Source organism: Pecten maximus, chromosome 2, assembly GCF_902652985.1.
Source record: "Pecten maximus chromosome 2, xPecMax1.1, whole genome shotgun sequence".
Taxonomy (NCBI): Eukaryota; Metazoa; Mollusca; class Bivalvia; order Pectinida; family Pectinidae; genus Pecten; species Pecten maximus.
In genome coordinates, this window is record NC_047016.1 from 33,115,872 (window position 1) to 33,136,604 (window position 20,733).

The 20,733-nt window shown below is 34.4% G+C and overlaps 1 protein-coding gene across 1 annotated transcript in view; it reads left to right on the forward strand.

Annotated features, from left to right (window-relative positions):
• The window catches only part of LOC117321839 (signal transducer and activator of transcription 5B-like), a 38,710-nt gene that overhangs the window by 2,450 nt on the left and 15,527 nt on the right, over positions 1-20,733 (forward strand). The window contains exons 2-11 of the mRNA XM_033876429.1: positions 3,806-4,094; positions 4,754-4,910; positions 5,938-6,024; positions 6,476-6,547; positions 7,383-7,461; positions 14,077-14,189; positions 16,007-16,164; positions 18,567-18,698; positions 19,366-19,512; positions 20,016-20,331. Of these exons, the coding sequence (XP_033732320.1) occupies positions 3,928-4,094; positions 4,754-4,910; positions 5,938-6,024; positions 6,476-6,547; positions 7,383-7,461; positions 14,077-14,189; positions 16,007-16,164; positions 18,567-18,698; positions 19,366-19,512; positions 20,016-20,331 (1,428 nt within the window). The 5' untranslated portion in view covers positions 3,806-3,927. The remainder of the gene's footprint in view (positions 1-3,805; positions 4,095-4,753; positions 4,911-5,937; positions 6,025-6,475; positions 6,548-7,382; positions 7,462-14,076; positions 14,190-16,006; positions 16,165-18,566; positions 18,699-19,365; positions 19,513-20,015; positions 20,332-20,733) is intronic.

Sequence of the window (20,733 nt, forward strand, 5' to 3'; positions counted from 1 at the left end):
ATACAACTTTGAAGTAATGCTAGATAAACACTGGAAAAATATTCATTTTAAAGTTTAACATTTTATATATATTGAGGAAACATAGCCATTGATATACTGGAAATCAATTATTTATTTATTTTATGTACATATATTGTTGATATGGATAGAGGCTTCCAGCCTGCATCCATTAATTATCCTAATAAATCCTAATAAATAACATAGTAAACAGGATAATCGATATAAATAAAATACATATATAGTATACAATATATGAAGGAAAAAAATGAATACAACAATATCAATCATAAGAGTTATAAAGAGTGAAAGAAAATATATATTAAGGTAATTATTTATAATATTTGTTCAGAATTTTTGACGTACTTATAATATAACCGATAACAGTCTGAAGTCCACTAACTCTGACATATCCAGTTCATATATAATTTTGCCACCAATAAGTATGTGAAATAACTGAAAATCTGAATGGGAGTGTAAATATACATTGGACATAATTTCATACCTATTAATTAATTCACACCATAACTGATGATCTCTTAATTGTTCTGTAAAGGCACATTATAAAACGATATGAACAGATATATAATTATACATTTTACTGTACACTTGTGACATAATTCCTTCTCTGGTTGTCTTAAACTTATAATTACTGACATTATTTTATGTATGGCTTCTCTACTATGAGGGAATTTTATCAATACTGTACAATAATATACAAGTAGCTATACAAGTCCACTACCAACACTGAATGATAGAGATCTTTTTATTTAATTATGGGCCATTACTCTAGTAGGTCTATACTTGGGTTCCCTGGTTCAATCCTTAAACACACACACACCGATATGATGTCATAAACAACCTTTAACTAATGAGCATGTTAAACATGCATGCTTGTGATGCAGACTTATAATGTAGGTAGAGTAAACACCCAAGTGTGCTTATAAGTCAATATAGCGGGGACAATGAAAAAGTAATGACAAAACGGAGACAATGAAAAAGTAATGACCATAATTCTTTGACACCATGGGTGTACAGTTCACAATATAATTATAAATTCATGCATGATTGATGTACATATTTTATACTTTTTGTTGTGAAACCTTATATCACAATGTATGTGTACCTGGTTACAAAACACTTTAACATAGTAGGGGTATATTGATCACCTTTTAACTTCAAAGTCAGACTGATATGTATTAAATGCATGCAGTTATACCCTAGGTGGTGTAAGCTGTTATCAATACATGTAATGTCATTGAAACTTAAAGTAAACAAAGCATTTTATCTTTACAAAATTGCATTCGTGATAATCAAAAGTGAAACTGCATGTTAATGAAACCCTGTGACTGGCATGAACCGTACAGCTATATCACCATCACAAAGGGACACAGCATTGGTCAAAATTCCTACTAGAATCACTTCACCAATAACTAGGGTTCAATAGAGGTGATTTCTTTGAATGGCTACTTGTGTTTTTCTAATGATTAATTTTGCTGAAGCATCCAGGTGAGCGATGCAGGCACCTTGGGCCTTTTGTTTATTAGTACTGTAACTTATCAGGTTGTGTGAAATTTAGCTGTATTAGGTGTCTGTAGGATGTAGAGTGAGTAATGTGGGTCAACTTCCTGGTAGGCTGACCTTTTTGACCATACATACAGCATATAAACGTGTACAGTAGTTATATAAAATTGTCGTAAAAGTAATATACATACACATATAGCTTTTTATTCATGAATTAGCCCTGATGCAGACATGCAATATGTGTACTTATGCAGTGTTTTGTTTATAACTTGTAGTACTTAGTAGCTCAAGGTATATCTTTATATATGAAAGGAGGTATGTATACATTCTTCCGCTATTCTGAAAGCACCTTCAAACTGATATCTTTCTTTTTTATATCCCTTGACATATTCTGAAGAGTTTTTTTTTAAATTACAAAAGTTAATTTTACACCAACCTCCCACCAAGATGGGGATGGAATTCAGGTGGAACAATGATATTTCAACCCTTTTTAACGTCAGGATGCCTTTGGCACCTGCCGTTATAGTCGTGGTGGGTAAATGTTGTTAGTGACACATTTGTTTCTGGCTAACAACTTCTCTTTTCTGTCATACAAATGATATTCATCCGCAGCCTAATATACTTCCTATTTTGACAACAATTAATTATCAACACGATTTAACTGATGGTTCCCGTGTTTACTGCAATTATTTAAAATAAAATATGAATGTTTGATGTTCTAGACTATTTTAGATTGTAAACATAAACAATTCCTCACCAGTTATGCAATTTTGTTGGCGTAGGATTACATAGTTCTGTCTCAATCCTGCCTTGAAACCGAAAGTAAAAAATTCAATTTGATCGTCATGGAAATTTACATGCGTCCCCAGATAAACTATCCACATGTCTTAGACTCATATGTTCATCATGAGTTCATATGCATGAACAGTTCATATAAGCCTAAAACCAACTGTAATTCTATAAATAGCTTTGCAGCGGAACAGGGATATAACTTCAGCTGTCACATGACTAATCACGTGATCATCAGCCAAAATGGCGGTTATGTCTAATGAAACTAAACCACAGTTTCATATTTATTTGTATATATATATGTCGCTATAGAATACAGAAGAAATAACAACAGGAATTGAAGGCAAGTTGTACCAAACTACATTGCCGTTTTTCATGAGGATTTTATTAAATAAGATTATTATTTGTTAATTTGAAAAGAATCTAATGGCTATGATCCGTGACTGATGTACTGTTTTGTCAAAACTATAGGCCTATTTAATATTGTCCGGTCGGACAGCGTGACCGACATCGCAACCACAGTTTTCTATCAGAGGTAAAATATTTGCATTTTCGATGTCACTATAGTGGTCATAAAATAGATATTTGCTGGACTTAATTAACATCTTAAGCTTATAATATAAATAAGAAAGCTGTGTACATCTGTGATTGTACATGAAACTGTTAATAGACCGATTTGTCTTTAAGTTGATTTTTTTTCCAAAGTTTACAAGCAGCTTTACTGATTCAGAAGTATATCAATATATCTTCCACAAACATTAAATAATTACATCAGGGAAAATCGAACTATCCTCAGCTAATGGAAAGTTTTCAGCAGATAAATACATGTTTTCTTGAATATATATAAAATAGGAATAACCATATTAAGACATTTCATCTGATACAAATGTAGCTGTCTGACTATAAATTCCAATTTTAGATCTCTTATTCATGACCTCAGACCCTGACGTTTCTCAGGGCCTTTGGCCCTTTGATTTATAGGAGGTTATACATTGTCATATGCTCCTTTGTTCTGAAATGAATTTGTAGATATATTTGTCTGCATATATTTCTTTGTGTAAAATACTCTAACTAGATATTTTCTTGTCCTTTATGTCTTGGTCTTTAATGTTGTCACTTTTCAACATTTACAAGGATTGGAGACAAAGGGATGGTGATCAGGGTTGAAAGCAATTTATGTCAGCTATAAGTTATTATAATATCCTTCATTCAGCCATTCTTGCAACAAATCTGATGTGTTCAACTGAATACATTTCAAGCTGAAAAAAAAGAAAAGGCCAAAGTGATAAAAAATAAGTGTGGAAAAGAGAGATCTGCAGTGAACAATCTACAATTAATTTTTAATGAGTCCTAATGAATGCCATAATGTTAAATTTTAGAATTTCCAGAAATTTTATGAGGCCCATCAAAAATTCTGTGAGAACAGAACTAGGGACTAGCATCTTGAATTATCACTTCCTCTGTTTATAAGTTTTTTTTTGTTTTTTTTTTTCAGAAGCAGATGTTGACACCAACTAGACATTAAAACAGGACACAATTTTGCAAACTTGGTATAGGACTGATGCGATTTGTTCCCGTTTGTCACTGAGAGTGGGAAGTAAAAGTTGAAGTTTCTCCATGGCAGCCATGACTGAAAAAATGATACTGCCACTGGATGTGGTGATCGAATCAATATCCACAAACAGTGAGCTAAAAGAGAAGTGGAACCATTTGTACATATACAAAGAAGAAATAAAAAAGCTACGATTGCGATGCAAAGAATTTTTAGCAGAGGATAAATGCTGGTAATATACGATATTACTGCAATTGGCAGATGCTGTAATGAAGTCTAGTATTAAATAGTGATAAATAAATAAAAATATAACCAGTTCATTATATTTATAAAATTGTTTGATGATAATTCTTAAATTTGTCCAAAATGTTTTCACTGAAGCATATATATATATTTTTCTAATTTAAGTGTCATTCAGAATGAAGTGTAAATATGAGTGTAAATTGTTTAAACAATGGTCTCTTCCTGAGCTTTCAACTGAACTGTTCAACTTAAATTTATTCTTGGATCATATGATGAAAAATGGAGAAAAAAATAAAGGGATGATGCTTGTAAACTTTTATTCTACCGAAAGCTGAGGAATGGAATTAAAAGGGTTAAAATTATTTAGATGGCATATAATTCTCCAAACTTCTGGGTTTCAACAAAGCGGTAATGGTAGCTTCAGTTGTATATGCAAGAATCATGGAGTTGATATCTTTTTAAGGATTATGTAATAATACAGATATTAATGTTCTTAAATGCTCAAAGAGTCTGAAGACAGTGTCTTTGTCTTCCTATGTCAGGGTGTTGGGTGTTGGGGGGGGGGGGGGGGGATGTGTTTTTATTTCTCACTTTTTTTTATCAAATTATTTCTACTGATCCCTCATTGCCTCATGTTTATGATTGAAGGAACCAGGCCCTGAACTCATATGTAGAGAAGTCGTGGCAGACTGATGGAAATACTTCCGAGCTGCTGTACGAGCTGTTGATTAGGTGCTACCAGGACAAATGTGATCAGAACTCTGCAGATGGCATCATCATTTCTGGAGAGTTGACCACACTTCAGGTACCTCTTTCAAAATAGATCTTGCTATTATCATCATAGTCCCCATTTTACGACAGAAATAGGTTGTATTCTCCACTGATGGTATTTTCTTATTTGAATAAAAAGAAATTCCTCATCACGAAAACATTCCATAAAACAAGGGAAAATTCTCCAAAACAGGGGAAAATTTTGATGAAATATATAAGAATTATTAATCATTGTGAAATGGTAAAGTTTAAGAATAATTCAGGACACTGTGGTCTTTCATTTCCCCTAAATTTCATAATGGGATATGTGGTCTTTCATTTCCCCTAAATTTCATAATGGGTAGTATTCCCCAAATCCTAGATTAACCCCTGTAGTTGGTAGTTTCTAACCCAATGACAGGTCTGAATGGTTTTCTGAACTTCAGTCAGAATCCTTATACTTTCAGTGTTATGTAAATTAAGGGTGTGGCCTCTTGAGGCAGCGAGATGCTGCGAGTAGTGAAGAAACAACAATATTTGCTATGATCATTGTCAAGTCCAGAAATCACATATGATTTAAAGGAAAAGTTTTGTTTTGTAGCGAGGCAGATGATGGAGGTTTCAGTTTTTTGTCTTTCTAAATAATTGGGGTCAGTATATATTTTACCCTATTTCCAATGGGAAAAAAGGTAGGAATTTTTTCCGAAATAAGAATTTAAATTCCCAGTTTTATGTTTTAAGATTCAAAGTCTGGCATTAATCTTGCTTTGTTAACAAAGATTGTCCTGATACATAATCCCAAAACAGTTTTTGCATAGAACTAAATCGCTGAAAATGTGGTGCTTGGAAATACTTAGCTTATGTTTGTTTAACTCATGTGTCAATTTCTCAAACTGACCTTGAAAAACCCCACTTGGTTTCAGTTTGTAGTTTTGCTATGTATATATGTATATGGATGTAACTACATTGATATACAGAGATGACAAATATATAATGATACATTAATGTAATTTTTCAACAAATGTTTAAGTTTTTTAAGTTTTTCTTTAAGTTTTTCTTGAATTTTCTACTTTTGATCCCAGAATAAGTATGAAGGAAAGCATTCTGACCTCATCACAGATCTTTTGATGGTTTTGCACTCTGAGAGACAACTGCTACGACCAAGTCAGGTAAGAACTGTAAGAGTTCAAAGCAAAAAGTGTGTAAGTAATGTGAGACTAATGAAGTTGGTTATTTTCAATGTAGGATTTTGTGTGTGATCTTATGCTAACCATGAAGAAATGGCCCGTGGGAAGGGAGTAAGAATTGTACCTGCTGCCCCAATGGCATGATCATAAGAGGCAACTAAATTTGGGATGTTATACATTTTCTCTTCTTTCTAATGACTGAGTGGTGGGGGATGGGGAGGGTGTGAAGTCAAAGTCACAAAGGTAAAATTCTCGACAATGAGTGAAAGGTAAAAACAAAGCATAAACTTTATTTGACAAAAACTGCCCAACAGTATAAAGTGAAAGGTTAAACTGCAATGGTTGTCAAGATCACTGTTGTCTGTTTGGAAATGTTTGTAGCATAACTTTGTTTATTGGTATATGTGGTCTAAAAAGTGTGTTTATTTGTCAGGAGGAAGGTATGGATACATCAGAAAAAGATGGCATCCTTCACAATGTACAGCAACTGGATGTTCTCCGCAAGGTAAGGGATACATTGAAACACTTTACTCGCTCCATTTAACAGCAGTGCTGTGTAAACACTTAGAATTATGGTGATAGAACGTTTTCGACCCACATTCAAGGTTGCAGGGGTAAAAAATGCTAAAATCTTTCAAGGTCTTCTTTTCCATAACCAAAAGGTCCAGAGTCCTAATATTAGGCTTGTAGCACTAGAGTGAAGGGCTACCAAGTTTCCTCAAGTGAATGACCTAAGCAATGACACACATTCAATAGGTCACTTACAATATGTCAATTTTTTAATTGTTTCAAATTTTTTAAATGATGATTTTTCAATAACCAAGTGACCCAGCAGTGACATGATTTTGGGCAAGTAGTATATGCTCTAGTAGACTCTTATTATATATGAATTGAGTGATACAGGCCCAATGGACATCTTGTTATGAATATTGCACAGGCTGAATTATTATAAGTAAAGCCTTCTATATGTCTTGTAGTTTTCCATGTTAACTGGGAACAGCTGTATTATGAATTTTTGGAACTAATAGAATCTCCCATCCTCTTGAGGTGATCAGTATTTTGACAGGTTTAAAAGTTCAAATGTGTATAGGACAAAATAAAATGAGGCAGCCATTTTCTTCCGAAATTTTCAATTCATCATGTAACTTCTTGGTTTATATTATATCACAATAAATTTTTGATTGATATCGATGCAGCCAATGAAAAATGCTCAAGTTGATATAAGTGACATTCATGCATGAAAAATAAAAAGAATTCACTGGGTAACTGGCCAATCATGTGTTAGAAAGCTGTTTTGTCCAAAGTCTATTGACATATATACTTTACTTTATATATTTCAGAATCTAGATGAACTTGTACAGTCCTATGAGAATGTGAATGAAGAAATTGAGAATCATCAGCAATGTATTCGTGCATTATGTATGTGTGTTATAATTTTAGAAATATAATGCATGATATGAAACAGGGCATTAAATGTTCAACTTCACTGTTTATCTCTCTCATCATGGTAAGACAATATGTTTAGGTCTGTTACTCCGGTAATACCGTAAACCAACTTATTTTCAAGACAACTTAATTTTGTATTTTCATTCCTAACAACATCGTTGGTAACCCATGGTCCTGACGCTCTGTGGTAGATTGCTACAGAGAATCTTGTTTGGCTCTAAAAATAGCAACCAATCAAATACCACCAAACATATTTTTGACACAAACGTAAGTTTGAGTCTATGTCAGCGCCTTTGAGGTGTAGCTGACAAAATCTACGATGCCCTCTGGCGGATACTGCCTTGGCCAATCTAACCGTTGCTTTACAGTAACTCCGTAATGCTATGCAGTAAATATTTGTAAATATCGTAAATATTCACGATAAAAAATGACATATAGTAAAGTTCAGCTATAAAAAAATTACCTTTTGTTTTGTTGACACAAACGTAGACACAAACGTAAGTTTGAGTCTATGTCAGCGCTTTTGAGGGCTCTGGCGGATACTGCTGTTGGCCAATCTAAACGTTGCTTTACAGTAACTCCGTAATGTTATGCAGTAAATATTTGTTTAACTTCACGATAAAAAATGACATACAGTGAAGTTCAGCTATTAAAAAAAATCACCTTTTGTTTTGTTGTATTTTAAAAGCTGACAGGACAATGTGGTTTTTTTTGGCATTTTCGTTCGCTCTGACACAACTTCCACTGCCACTTCACAATCATATTCTATCGCAAAAAAAAAATAGTCCCGTGACTTACGGAGTCAAATGCAACACTGCAGTTTCGTTAGATATATGACAAAACAACAGAACCTCACAAATAGATAGTTTTCAAAGTATTTAATTTAAGTATGTTCTGTCGATGATACGTAAGAATATTTTTCCGCGTTGAACGCATTAGATTTCACGCGGAATGATACACTCGACTTTTCGCTGGCGCCATATTGCTGCTTACCTGTGACCCGGAAGAAAAATCTACTAACATCACGCTGAATTTTCATCATCGACATCTATGTGTTTTTTTTCTTTGGTGGCATGTTACTGAATGGGTTATAATATTGATAAAGTTTCGTCGGAATATCGTTGTTATTTTGTACATTGAAAAATCACTCATCCAGCATCCGATTTTGTCCGCCATCTTTCAGTAATGTAAACAATAATAAAAGAAAGAGTAGGTGATCAAACCCAACTTTGAATGTCATTTTCTCACTGAAATATTAACTTGCATGTGATTGATGTAGTTTGCAGATGGTTAGATTATATAGATGTTTTTTTACGAAAGAAAAAAAGTTGTCTATTCATCATGACAATATCACAACAACGGCAGTCGAGTACCATACGCATGTTTGCAAATAAAAAGTTAAATAAATTCTCACTGAATAGGGTTTCGAAATGTCAAATGGACTTGTGAATATTAATATTGACTTCGGATCTATTGATTATATCCTACGTAATGCACATGAAGTTTTTCGTTTACAGAACGCGTACCGCATTAACGTGGCTGTCTGCATGCAGATGTAGACGTCACTGAAAATTTCATCTCTAATTATAGCGACTGATTCTTTTTTTCTAATATTCGTGATGGTTTAAAAAAAATTTGAAAATGATCTATCATTATCATTTGAAATATTACATAACAGTCGAAGCATATTATAAAAAAGAAAGGGGTCTACGATGTACATCTACATAGACCTTTATTATGTTTGGTGGAGTTTTGAACGCTTCAGGGATGGTTAAAGGGCAGTAACTCTTTAGAAAACACCATTTTTCATGGAAATGTACTGATTGCTAAATTTAACCAGAGATATTTAAAGGCAGTGGAAATGTTATATTCCTACATCTGCGGTTTTTTCTGTCTTAAATCATTTCAGCTTCTGAATTAAATAACCTTTAAACTAATGCACAGTAAAGTATTGATAAATCAATGCAAATAATTTATTATCACTTAGATTTATTATTATTATTTAATCTTTTTTTCTTTACAACACTAGTACATATTATTTGAGAAGAACAGCAAAAATTACTAAGTTCATTATTCTTCTAAACAACAAAAATTTGTAAAACTTTTTTGTGTTGTGCATATATCCTATTGTGAAATAACTTGGCATGACTAAAGATAATAGTATTGTCTTGATGACTGTTACATACTATATCATAGGTTGAGTTAAATAATTATTTTCTTCTTGTCAATTATGGTAAATGGTGAAAACACATTTTTTTCATTTAAATTGTTAAGTCGGTTTAATGTTCAAATTCAGATTAATTTAATTAAAGCAACTATTAATAATGTATATATGTGTTAACTTTTCTGACAAAGTCTTCAAGTAACCTGATTATATTTGACAGAGAATCAAAATAAGTAATTTTGTTGTTAAGAATAGTGGGCTTAGCCATTTACAACTGTTTAGATTCTACTTAATAAGGTTTGATTTTTAACATTTTGGCAAATTTATCTTATCAATATCCAATTTAGTTTTAAAGATGAGCAGTACTTCCATTTTTATGAAAATAAAAATTACTTCAGTGTTCTAATAATTTAAACACATGAACAATTGAAAGAAATACATTTGTATGAAAAGCATTCATAATCGACTTTGAAAAATGCTACTACATGTACAGTTCATCCAGTTTGGGCATTCGAACTACATTTTCATCTGACAGATGCTGCAGATTAAAAAAAAACCTCTGATTTTGAAATCGATGATATCAATACATATAGCTACATTCACATCTCACTAACATTAATTAACATGATATATATACCATACATACATATATATATGTATCATGCAGTTACAGTTATGTATATGGTACATATACTATTGCGGAGAATATTTGATGCAATGTACATAAGTGAAAAACAAAATTCCACTTCAAATTGATTTGAACTGTACATGTGAATGAATGTGTTTTTGTTGTATAGATGATTTGTAGCTACACAGTATGGAGTGTAAACATATAACGTAGAGTGCTATATGAAAATCATGTTCACTCTTAAGAAACTGTCTCAAGTCTGAGCTGATATGAGCATGTAATTCTAAGTTTTGAATATAGTGCTTAGTTTAATGTGCCCGTCGTGATGGTATACCCTGCCCTGTCTACATTCGCATTCTACGCTTCCAGAGTCTGTTTATCAGACCCAGGTGTTTTTAACCCACCTCCATCAGATGGTGGGCTATTCAAATCGCCCTGCGTCAGTGGTCCGTCCGTCCCTCCATCCGTAAACAATTCTTGTTATCGCTATTTCTCAAAGTACTGAAGGGATCTTCTAAAATTTCATAGGTTTCTCTTGGTTTCTAGTTATGCATATTGCATTTTGAGACCAATCGGAAAACAATATGGCCGACAGGCAGCCATCTTAGGTTTTGACAATTGAAGTTTGTTATTGCTATTTCTCAGAAAGCACTGAATTGATCTTTCTCAAATTTCATATGTAGGTTCCTCTTGGTGCTAACATTAGTTATGCATATTGCATTTTGAGACCAATCGGAAAACAATAAGGCCGATAGGCAGCCATCTTTGATTTTGTCAATTGAAGTTTGTTATCACTATTTCTCAGAAAGTGTTGACGGGATCTTTTTCAAATTTCATAAGTAGGTTCCCCTCGGTGCCTAGTTATGCATATTGCCTTTTGAGACTAATCGGAAAACAACATGGCCGACAGGCAGCCGTCTTGGATTTGGACAATTGAAGTTTGTTATCGCAATTTCTCAAAAAGTGCTGAAGGGATCTTTCTAAAATTTGATATGTAGGTTTCCCTTGGTGGGTGGTTATGCATAATGCATTTTGAGACCAATCGGAAAACAATATGGCCGACAGGCAGCCATCTTAGGTTTTGACAATTGAAGTTTGTTATTGCTATTTCTCAGAAAGCACTGAATTGATCTTTCTCAAATTTCATATGTAGGTTCCTCTTGGTGCTTACATTAATTATGCATATTGCATTTTGAGACCAATCGGAAAACAATATGGCCGACAGGCAGCCATCTTGGATTTGGACAATTGAAGTTTGTTATCACTATTTCTCAGAAAGTGCTGAAGGGATCTTTCTCAAATTTTATATGTAGGTTCCCCTCTGTGCCTAGTTATGGATATTGCATTTTGAGACTAATCGGAAAACAACATGGCCGACAGGCAGCCATATTGTATTTTGACAATTGAAGTTTGTTATCGCTATTTTACAGAAGGCACTGAAGGGATAGAACAATCTGCCACAAAATATCATTCAAAACCTTGACATAACATCATTCAAACCAGGGCTCGCACACACGATAAAATCCTAAAACAATCACACAAATGTTTTTAACCTGAGCTCTCTCTTATCTAAAAGCTGGTAGCTAGATGGGGCGCTACATCAAATGTATAAATATTTTTTCAAATGCTAATGATAATGATAATTTGTGAAGCGCTTATAGGCATGGGATCCTCAAAAGTTTGAAAAGAAAGGCCTCATTAATTTTACAGGTAATCTAGGACCTTCATATTACATCTACAACTACGTATACATTAACCCATTGAAGATGTCAAATAAGATTACCCGAGTACCTATTCTGAAAATTAGCTGCCAAGACGCACTTGCAATCAAAAGTAGATATGAATTTCTTTTCTTGCCAATATTTTGTCCTAGTCCTAATCAGGTATTGGTGATGTTCCATACAAAGTTGACCATGTCCCCACTAAACAAAAGCAGTTAAAATAATTTGTTTTCGTTTGTGTCTGCAGTACTTTCAGTACTTTGATTAATAACCTTGGAATTCTTGTGTAAAAATATTTTGGTAATCCCTGTCATGGGGGCTGCCACCAAAAACATGCTACTGATGATCAGTGAATTTAATGGACAAATACATGTCTTGTTCTATATTTCATAAATGGGTAAAATTATGTATTTGAATCAGTTTTTCCATATCGAAATGTAATCTTTGGAGGCCGCCATGACTGTATAAAGTCAAACAAATTTCCCCCAAGAAAGCAGTCTTCTGATTGATAAAAATTCCTGAAAAATATATCTTTGGGAAACAACAAAAAGTGTACCAATCATCCATCTGTCTCTGTCCGTGTCAGGAACTTTGGTTACTGACATTGACAATTATTTATGGGCCCTGTCTTTTGCGGTTAGCCTATACAACAATAATATTTAAAAAAATATTCATTGTATATAGAAATTATCATCTTGGTTCCATAGCAACCAAAAAACATCTTAAAAGGTAAACAAACAAAGGTCACAGTTTTGGGTCAATGTGACCTGTCTTTTTTGCCAAATGTAGGGTCACAGTTCTAAATCAAAGTGACCTGTTTTTTAGGTCATCTGACCCGAAGGGTCAGGATGACCTATAGTCATCATGCTTTGTCCGTCGTCGTGCGCCGTCCGCCGTGCGTAAACTTTTTACATTTCAAACTTCTTCTCAAGTTCCATCAGTGGGATTTAGCTGAAACTTGCCTGAAATGATGCTGGGATGGTCCTGACCAAGTGTTGTAATTTTTCGGGTCAGTCTGAAATCCAAGATGGCCGCCACAGCCGCCATTTTGAAAATACATTTGAAACTTCTTCTCAAGTTCCACTGGTGAGATTGAGCTGAAACTTGCCTGAAATGATCCTGGGATGGTCCTGAGGAAGTGTTGTTATTTTTCAGGTCGGTCAAAAATCCAAGATGGCCGCCATGGCAACCATCTTGAAAAACACATTTTAAACTTCTTCTCCAGTTCCACTGGTGCCATTGAGCTGGAAATTGGTGAGGATGTTAAGGAAGGAGAGCCAACAAAGTGTTGTTATTTTTTGGCCCCGTAAAAACTTCGACATGGCAGCCATGGCGGCCATTTTGTAAAATGATTGCGCAATCATGGTTCTTCTAAACAACACCTATTTAAAACTTCTTCTCAAATTCCACCAGTGGGATTCAGCTCTTACTTACCAGAAAGTATCCTGAGTCTTGATCAAGTGTTGTTGTTATTTTTCGGTTTGATCCAAATTCCAAGATGGCCATCATGGCCCACAGTGCCACTATACCTGCTACAGAGAACGCATACTACAATAGTATAAGGGTCTTTAATTTAGAGTCAGATGACCGTTAAGGCCCTTGGGCCTCTTGTTTCATCTTTACAATTTTGTGAGTCACATTTCTATGTTAATGTGACCTGTCTGTTTCCATCAAATGTAAATCACAGTTCTTCCATCAACTCTTTGGTTGAACTATATTATAGTTCTTTAAAAGTAATGGGGTGTATTGTTTATGATCATTTTTCAATTTAACTTTCAATTTGATAATTTTCATTTCTGTTTGACTATAAGGAAAGTCATTTACCCGGTACATCTCTATAAATATAATGAGAACTGTTTTTATCTCTCTATAAATATAATGAGAACCGTTTTTATCTCTGTATGAATGTAAGGATCGAGAATTGTTTTCATCTCTGTATGAATATATCAAGGAGCTTTATTTCTATTGTCATTTTAAATTGCAATATTAAATACATTTTTTGTTTGTGAATTAAGTGATGGGTTTTTAATGACTTAATGGTTCAAATTTATGTTGTTTGATTTTTACAATTACAGGTCAACCAGGATCCTTACAGAATGGACTCCGCGATACCACTCGTCAGGCAGAAATTGAACATTATCGAGCTCAACTTCACGAGTGTAATTCAGAAAAATGCAACACTGAGAAGGTAATTTAGCTTCTGAACATGGAAATGGTATCAGTTATACCTGGGAAAACATTCAAACTACATGCTTGCCAACAACTTAAATTTTGATGGGAGATACTGTGTGTGTTAGAATCTGAATCGATTGTCGATCACCATTATTGTTATATTCTGTCAAAATACTGAAATTATTGAATTGTTCAATATTTATATGTAGGTGTATAATGACACTTCAAATAGGACTGCAGCTTCTATTTCTGTATTTTAAAAAATGGACATTTTCTGGCTTCTGATCGGTGAAAATTTAGGTATTCCCTGATTTTGCTGAAAGATGCCTAAAACAATGACATCAGTTTTGAATAGCTCTGTTGCCATGGTAATGAAATGGATGCTTCTGATTTGCCAAAATTTAGATGATTTTGTGATTTGGCCGACATTTTGTTCTCTCTTCTCAGAGAGTTCTTTATGCATCTTTCTCAAATTTCACATGTATGTTACCTTCACCCTAAATTGTGAAAATAAGATTTCCAAAGGCAGCCAATTTTTGTCGCATATCTCCTTCATGGATATTTTGGCATTTCATTTATACTCGGTTTGTATTAGCTGAAGCTTGTTAACCCTTAAATGTTAGCCCCACCCATAAAAAAGATGATGCACTGAGTGTGCATGGAATAATTGAAAGTGTATGAAATTATGGTCTTGCAAAACACATTCTTAAAAGTTTGTTTTTGTTAAAGATTGTTAAGATCTGTGGATATAACAAAAAGAATCACATGGTAATGATCAGAAAAAAACATATTGAAAGCAATAGGGATTTCATGCCTAAATTGAAATCCCAAATAATCGAAGACAGTTTAATCATCAATTGATCTAGAATTAAAACAAACTTTCAGTGATACTGAATCAGACATATTCTGCTCTTTTAAAGTAAAATTCCTGAGTATCTTGGTATTACCCAAAGGCATTGATCCTGACAGGGCCCAGTATGTATAGTTGGTGTATCCAGCGGTATTCCCTGTCACTTCTAATTGAAAGGGATGAGGGAAATATAGGTCAGATTTTACAACCTCGATAATTTGACACCAGAGACATTTGCTTTCATGGTTTGGTAGGTTGAAATGGTTTACAACTGGTGTGCCTCTATGTGAATTGATATCTCGAATATGTTCACTTATTCGGATTTTGAATTGGCATTTGGTTTCGCCAACGTATTGCTTGTTGCATATATGGCAGGTGCTGAGGTATAGTACATTCTAAGTGGTACATTGTCCTCGGAGGCAGGCCTGTGTAAGTACTCACAAAGACCCTAGATCTGGTTACAGATTTTACAGTTGGATTGTGTGCAGTCCGTAACTCGGTTGATGTATTGCTGACAGGGCTTTCGGTGGTCGAAGCAGAAACAGGCTCCATAGATAATTAAAAAGTTAAAAAGGTCACCCTTTAATGACAACACCGATATGCGACACTCTTGTTCATTACATTAGACATCTGGACCTCATGACCTTTAGGTCATGTAAGCCCATACACTACTGGCTATGCATAGAATCCACCGACTAGATAGCACTTGGCCACTAACCAAATGCTACCGGCTATGGGCTACAAGCTGCACCCATCATCAGCTACCAGTTATCAGATACCAGCTACCGACTACTTTATAGTATAAATAGTGCCTACATACTCAACTACTTACCTCTGATGAGTTTTCAAAAGTGAAAAGAAACTGATCATGCAGGTCAATTATACATGAAACTTTTTGTCCTTTGATAAGTAGCTTGCCAGTAGGAACTTAAGGGACATGAGTTCAACCAGGCACATAATCATATTCTGCTGTTTTGTTGTAGGGAATTTATGACACACTTAACGACATTGTAAACAATGCTGATACAGTGTTAAAAGAGATGCAGATGGAAATGGAACACTGGAGGATGGAACAGAGAAAGTATTATGTTGATGTCGCGACAAAACCCAGCTTGCCTAATAAACCACCACTTACGAAATGGTATGTCTGAAATGTCTTCCAGCATTTAAATTGAAGACTGGCTTGGTTAATTTTTCTTTGTAACATGGTTTAAGTGTTGGAATGTTTGGTAAGTGCTGGAAAAATGCTAGAATTTGGGGTCAGTGCTTGAGAAGTGCTGGAATTTGGAATCAGTGGTGGAAAAGTGCTGGAATTTGGAGTCGGTACTAGAAAAGTGCTGGAATTTAGAGTCAGTGCTGGAAAAGTGCTGGAATTCGGAGTCAGTGCTGGAAAAGTGCTGGAATTTGGAGTCAGTACTAGAAAAGTGCTGGAATTTGGAGTCAGTGCTGGAAAAGTGCTGGAATTTGGAGTCAGTGCTGGAAAAGTGCTGGAATTTGGAGTCAGTACTAAAAAAGTGCTGGAATTTGGAGTCAGTGATAGAAAAGTGCTGAAATTTGGAGTCAGTACTAGAAAAGTGCTGAAATTTGGGGTCATTGCTGAAAAATTGCTGGAATTTGGGGTCAGTGATTGAAAAGTAGACTGCACTGGAATTCAGAGAATAACTTTCAGTAAACATGCTTTTTTAGATTCTTTAAAATTGAGCAGTTTATCACAAGAAAATCATAAAAGATTTATATCATCAGGACTATTTACTTAATTTTTCGGTAATATCTAGGCTGTAATATTTGGTTATTTGTTACAACACTTATGCGACACATTTTTTTTTTTTTTTTTTTTTTGGCATGTTAAAGACAAAATCTGAAAAATGAGAAAAATCACAATTGCTTGAATTTTGGTATGAAAAATAATTTCTATTTGAAAACTTTGTCAGGCGTCATCCCAGGAACCTATCGGCTAAATATCTTAAGCCTTTATTAAATCAGCAAATGAGTTTAGAGTTGTTACAAAATTTCACCTCTGTGACATTGAGAATTGGTCAAGGTCAGTTCTTTTTGTCAGTCTCTGACCCATACATGTCAACCTCTGAAACCTCCAATGAGGGAGATCTCCCTCATTCCACATCCAAAATGAGGGAGAAAGTGCGCGAAAAAAATTGCATCATTTTTGTTACATTTAGGTGATGTTCCTCATGAGCTTGCGAAGTGTAAATTACCTCGGGCTACAATTTGATATTGAAATTTGACTACAATGGTTAATTAAAAAAAATAAGAATAATAAATAAAAAAATATGATTATTTCTTTAAAAAAATGTTTTTAGAAATTTCATAGAGAGGAACTTTATTTAGTGAATTAATAATGATGTAGTCACTTGAAATCTGCAACCATTAATCAAAAGTAACTACTTATCTCCTGATTTTTTTTTTTTTTTTTTGGTTCTGAAATATATCTAAATGTATTTATCAAATTATCTCCCTTCCTTTCTCAAATAATAATTACACAGTAATTTATTAATTTTTGTTTTACTGCTAGTTTTATTGTGACATAAAACAAACTTCTTAAAAAGTGTTTTTATTTTTTTCTGACCCAAATTGAAATCCGGATTTTTTTGGCAGTTTACGACTTTATATTAGTATTGTCCAATTAAAGATGGCGGCAGTACAAACGCTGATACCACAGGCGTCTGCGTCCGGTTAATGGTTGAAGATATAATAATATTGCTACTACTATACTAACATAGTATAGTAGTAGCAATATTATTATATCTTAACCATTAACCGGACGCAGACGCCTGTGCTGATACTGACAGCTACGATTAAGAAAGGCATTATTGGCTTTCATGTGAGTAAATCTTGTTGACAGATATTACCAGTGTTTGTTCTTGAAGTGATGTATCCTAGTTGTAATCACAAAATTAACTGACCGTATCAGATGAAGCCATATGGGTTATAATGTATACAACAAGTCGGCAGGCATGCATGCATGATGACCACGACCGGCATGCTTGGTGACTGTTTACCGACTCCCCTCTCTCACCAAGCCCCAGGCTAGGGCAGCTACACAGGTGGTGGGGGTGTTTTGTTTACATAATCAGTTTAGGGTCGAAGTGTCTGAGATTTCCGGGGTTTTATGAGGGATGACTGCTCAAATCCGGGAGAAATTTAACCCCGATTCGGGAAATGTACCAAATCGGGATTTATGGGAAATTTTAATGATTTTCCGGGTACTTCCCGCATAATCCGTGATGGTTGACACCTATGCTGTCCCAGGTACCTCCCATCAGTCAAATATGATGATTCAATGCCTTATGGTTTTTGAGAAGTCTTTTAAGGGTAAAAACTGGTGACTTGGGCAGGTAGATTGCATATGGGGCACCAAAGCATTAGATACCAAGTCCATGCTTGGGGTTTGAACCAATGACCTCATGCTCTTTAAGCATTCTGAATGCTATTACAAGCGACTTATGAGATATTCCCACCACCTTCTGCTAGTAAAATGAACTATACCCTCAAATTTTACATCATTATATGTTGACTTTGTTGTAGGTGTGCACATGCTGGACTGTCCCTGTTTGACCTTATTCGCTGTTCTCTGCCAAACATTCCACAAAACAATAGCCTAAATCTCACAAAGAACATACAGACTATAAATGAAATATTTGACCAAATGCAGCTGTGGTAAGTAAACTATGTGGAAACTCAATATAAACCATCTTTAACTTTATAAATTAAAGTGGGGAAATCCCCAAAGAACCAATGTCCATTCAGTGTATTTTAGGAAAAAGTTTGTCTTCTAGTTCTTATCTTTCACTGAAGTTTTTCCATATTTGCCAACCTTGAACCTCTTTTTCAGAGAAACTCTTTAATCATTTGTGGAATCTGCAATTATTTCAAAAGTCAAAACTCCAATTATTCAGTGGAAAGATTAGGACAAAATACAGCATTTGATGTTATTAGTTGATAGAGTTTTATATAAGTTTGACACCAATAAAGGTCATTCCATATTCTGCATGCATTAATGTAAGATATCAACTTTTAACCATTCATGGAATTTTTAATTCACGTAATCTTCCAAATAGTGATTGAAGAAAAATGTGCATGTTATCAATATTGCTTTTTCCTTCAGGAATAGGATTTGAGAAACAAAGGCAATTTACCCATACTTAAAGGATAGCATACACAAATTTCATACCTATGTGTGCATTACTTAGAACACATGTAATGCACATGTATTTTTTTTACCTACATCATACAATTGTACAACAAAGCTGAAGCATCAGAGTAAATTTTCTACTACAGCTGTGTTTGATGTGGAGGTAAACTTGGGTAATGTTTGTACTTGTAGTTCCTTCGTGGTCACTGATCAGGTCAAGAACTACATCAAAGTCAGCATGGGAACGAAAAAGAAGGGTGGTGATGGGCAAGATGAGGAAGATGAGGACAGTGGAGGGAACAAGAAGTTCAGCTGTCCAAAATTTAAAGCCACCGTCAGGTGAGATATTATATCTGTGCATTCTTCCATCCTTCTGTACTTTATTTTGTCGTGGCACTATCTCCTACACTACTCATCACTTTTCATGCTTTGGGCAGGGGTTTGCTTAGATAGGTTGGTGTGTTGTGTATCAAAAGTAGGTCACTGACCTACATTTTAACCTTTGACCTACTTAAAATATGTTTCTGTTCATATCAATTAACATTTACAAGTGTAGTTGAAGTCTATAATTCTTGTTTTAAACAGTGATGAAGCATAGGTTATGTAAGCATGCAGAGTCTGTAAGTACAAAGAAAATCGAGTACTGGGAAAATATACTTAACTTCGTTGCCTCATATTTAATTTATTTTAGGACAATCAAATCCAAAGCCGGCAAATAGAAATAGGGGGAAACATTCAATTTTACTCAAAACTTTCAAGAATATTCTAGTCTCTATTTAGTTTTTATGAGTATTATGTACTTACACAATTGTATGGATAAATTTTCTATTTTTCTTCGGCAGACTTGTTGCTGCTGCATCAATTGATTCTGTGGAGCAAGTACGTGCATACTTTGTCCATGAGGACTATCTGTCCCAGGTTAAGGACCCTGCAACCCATGATTTTTCAACATCCAAGTATCCACTAAAGGACACGAAACAGAAGGGGGCCTCCAGCACTGCCACTAGTACTGTGGAGAAGGACACGGGAAATGCAACATTTAAATCTCTGGAGCTGAAGAGTTTTAACAGAGAAAAGGAGAGCAATGTTGCTAAGGAAAAGTTTAGGATTGTGTTCCAAACAAAGATGAGGGTCGGGGAGAGGGTGATCAATTTATGGGTGAGATTATTCAAAGTGGATGTCTTCATAGTGAAATGTTATAAGTATATAATTATATTAATTATTTATTTAAAAAATTTGATTTGTAATTCACATAACATAAAAAAACCTCAACAATTTAGTGCAATTAGGCTTATGGTGAATACATCAATATAAGTTGATATTTGTTTTACAATTCATCAATATTGGTGCATGTCTATGTATATACCAGGTGCTTCCAAACTATCAGGACCCTATGTTAGGTTTTTTGGTTGCTTTTGGAAAAAAAATCCTGAAATTTAAAATAAAGCAGGACAGGCAAGAGATAAAATAACATAGCTGTAATTCTTGTCAGTTTGTATAGTAAACATAAATGTGTTTCTATTACTTATACATGTCCATGTTTTTACAATTTTCAAAATT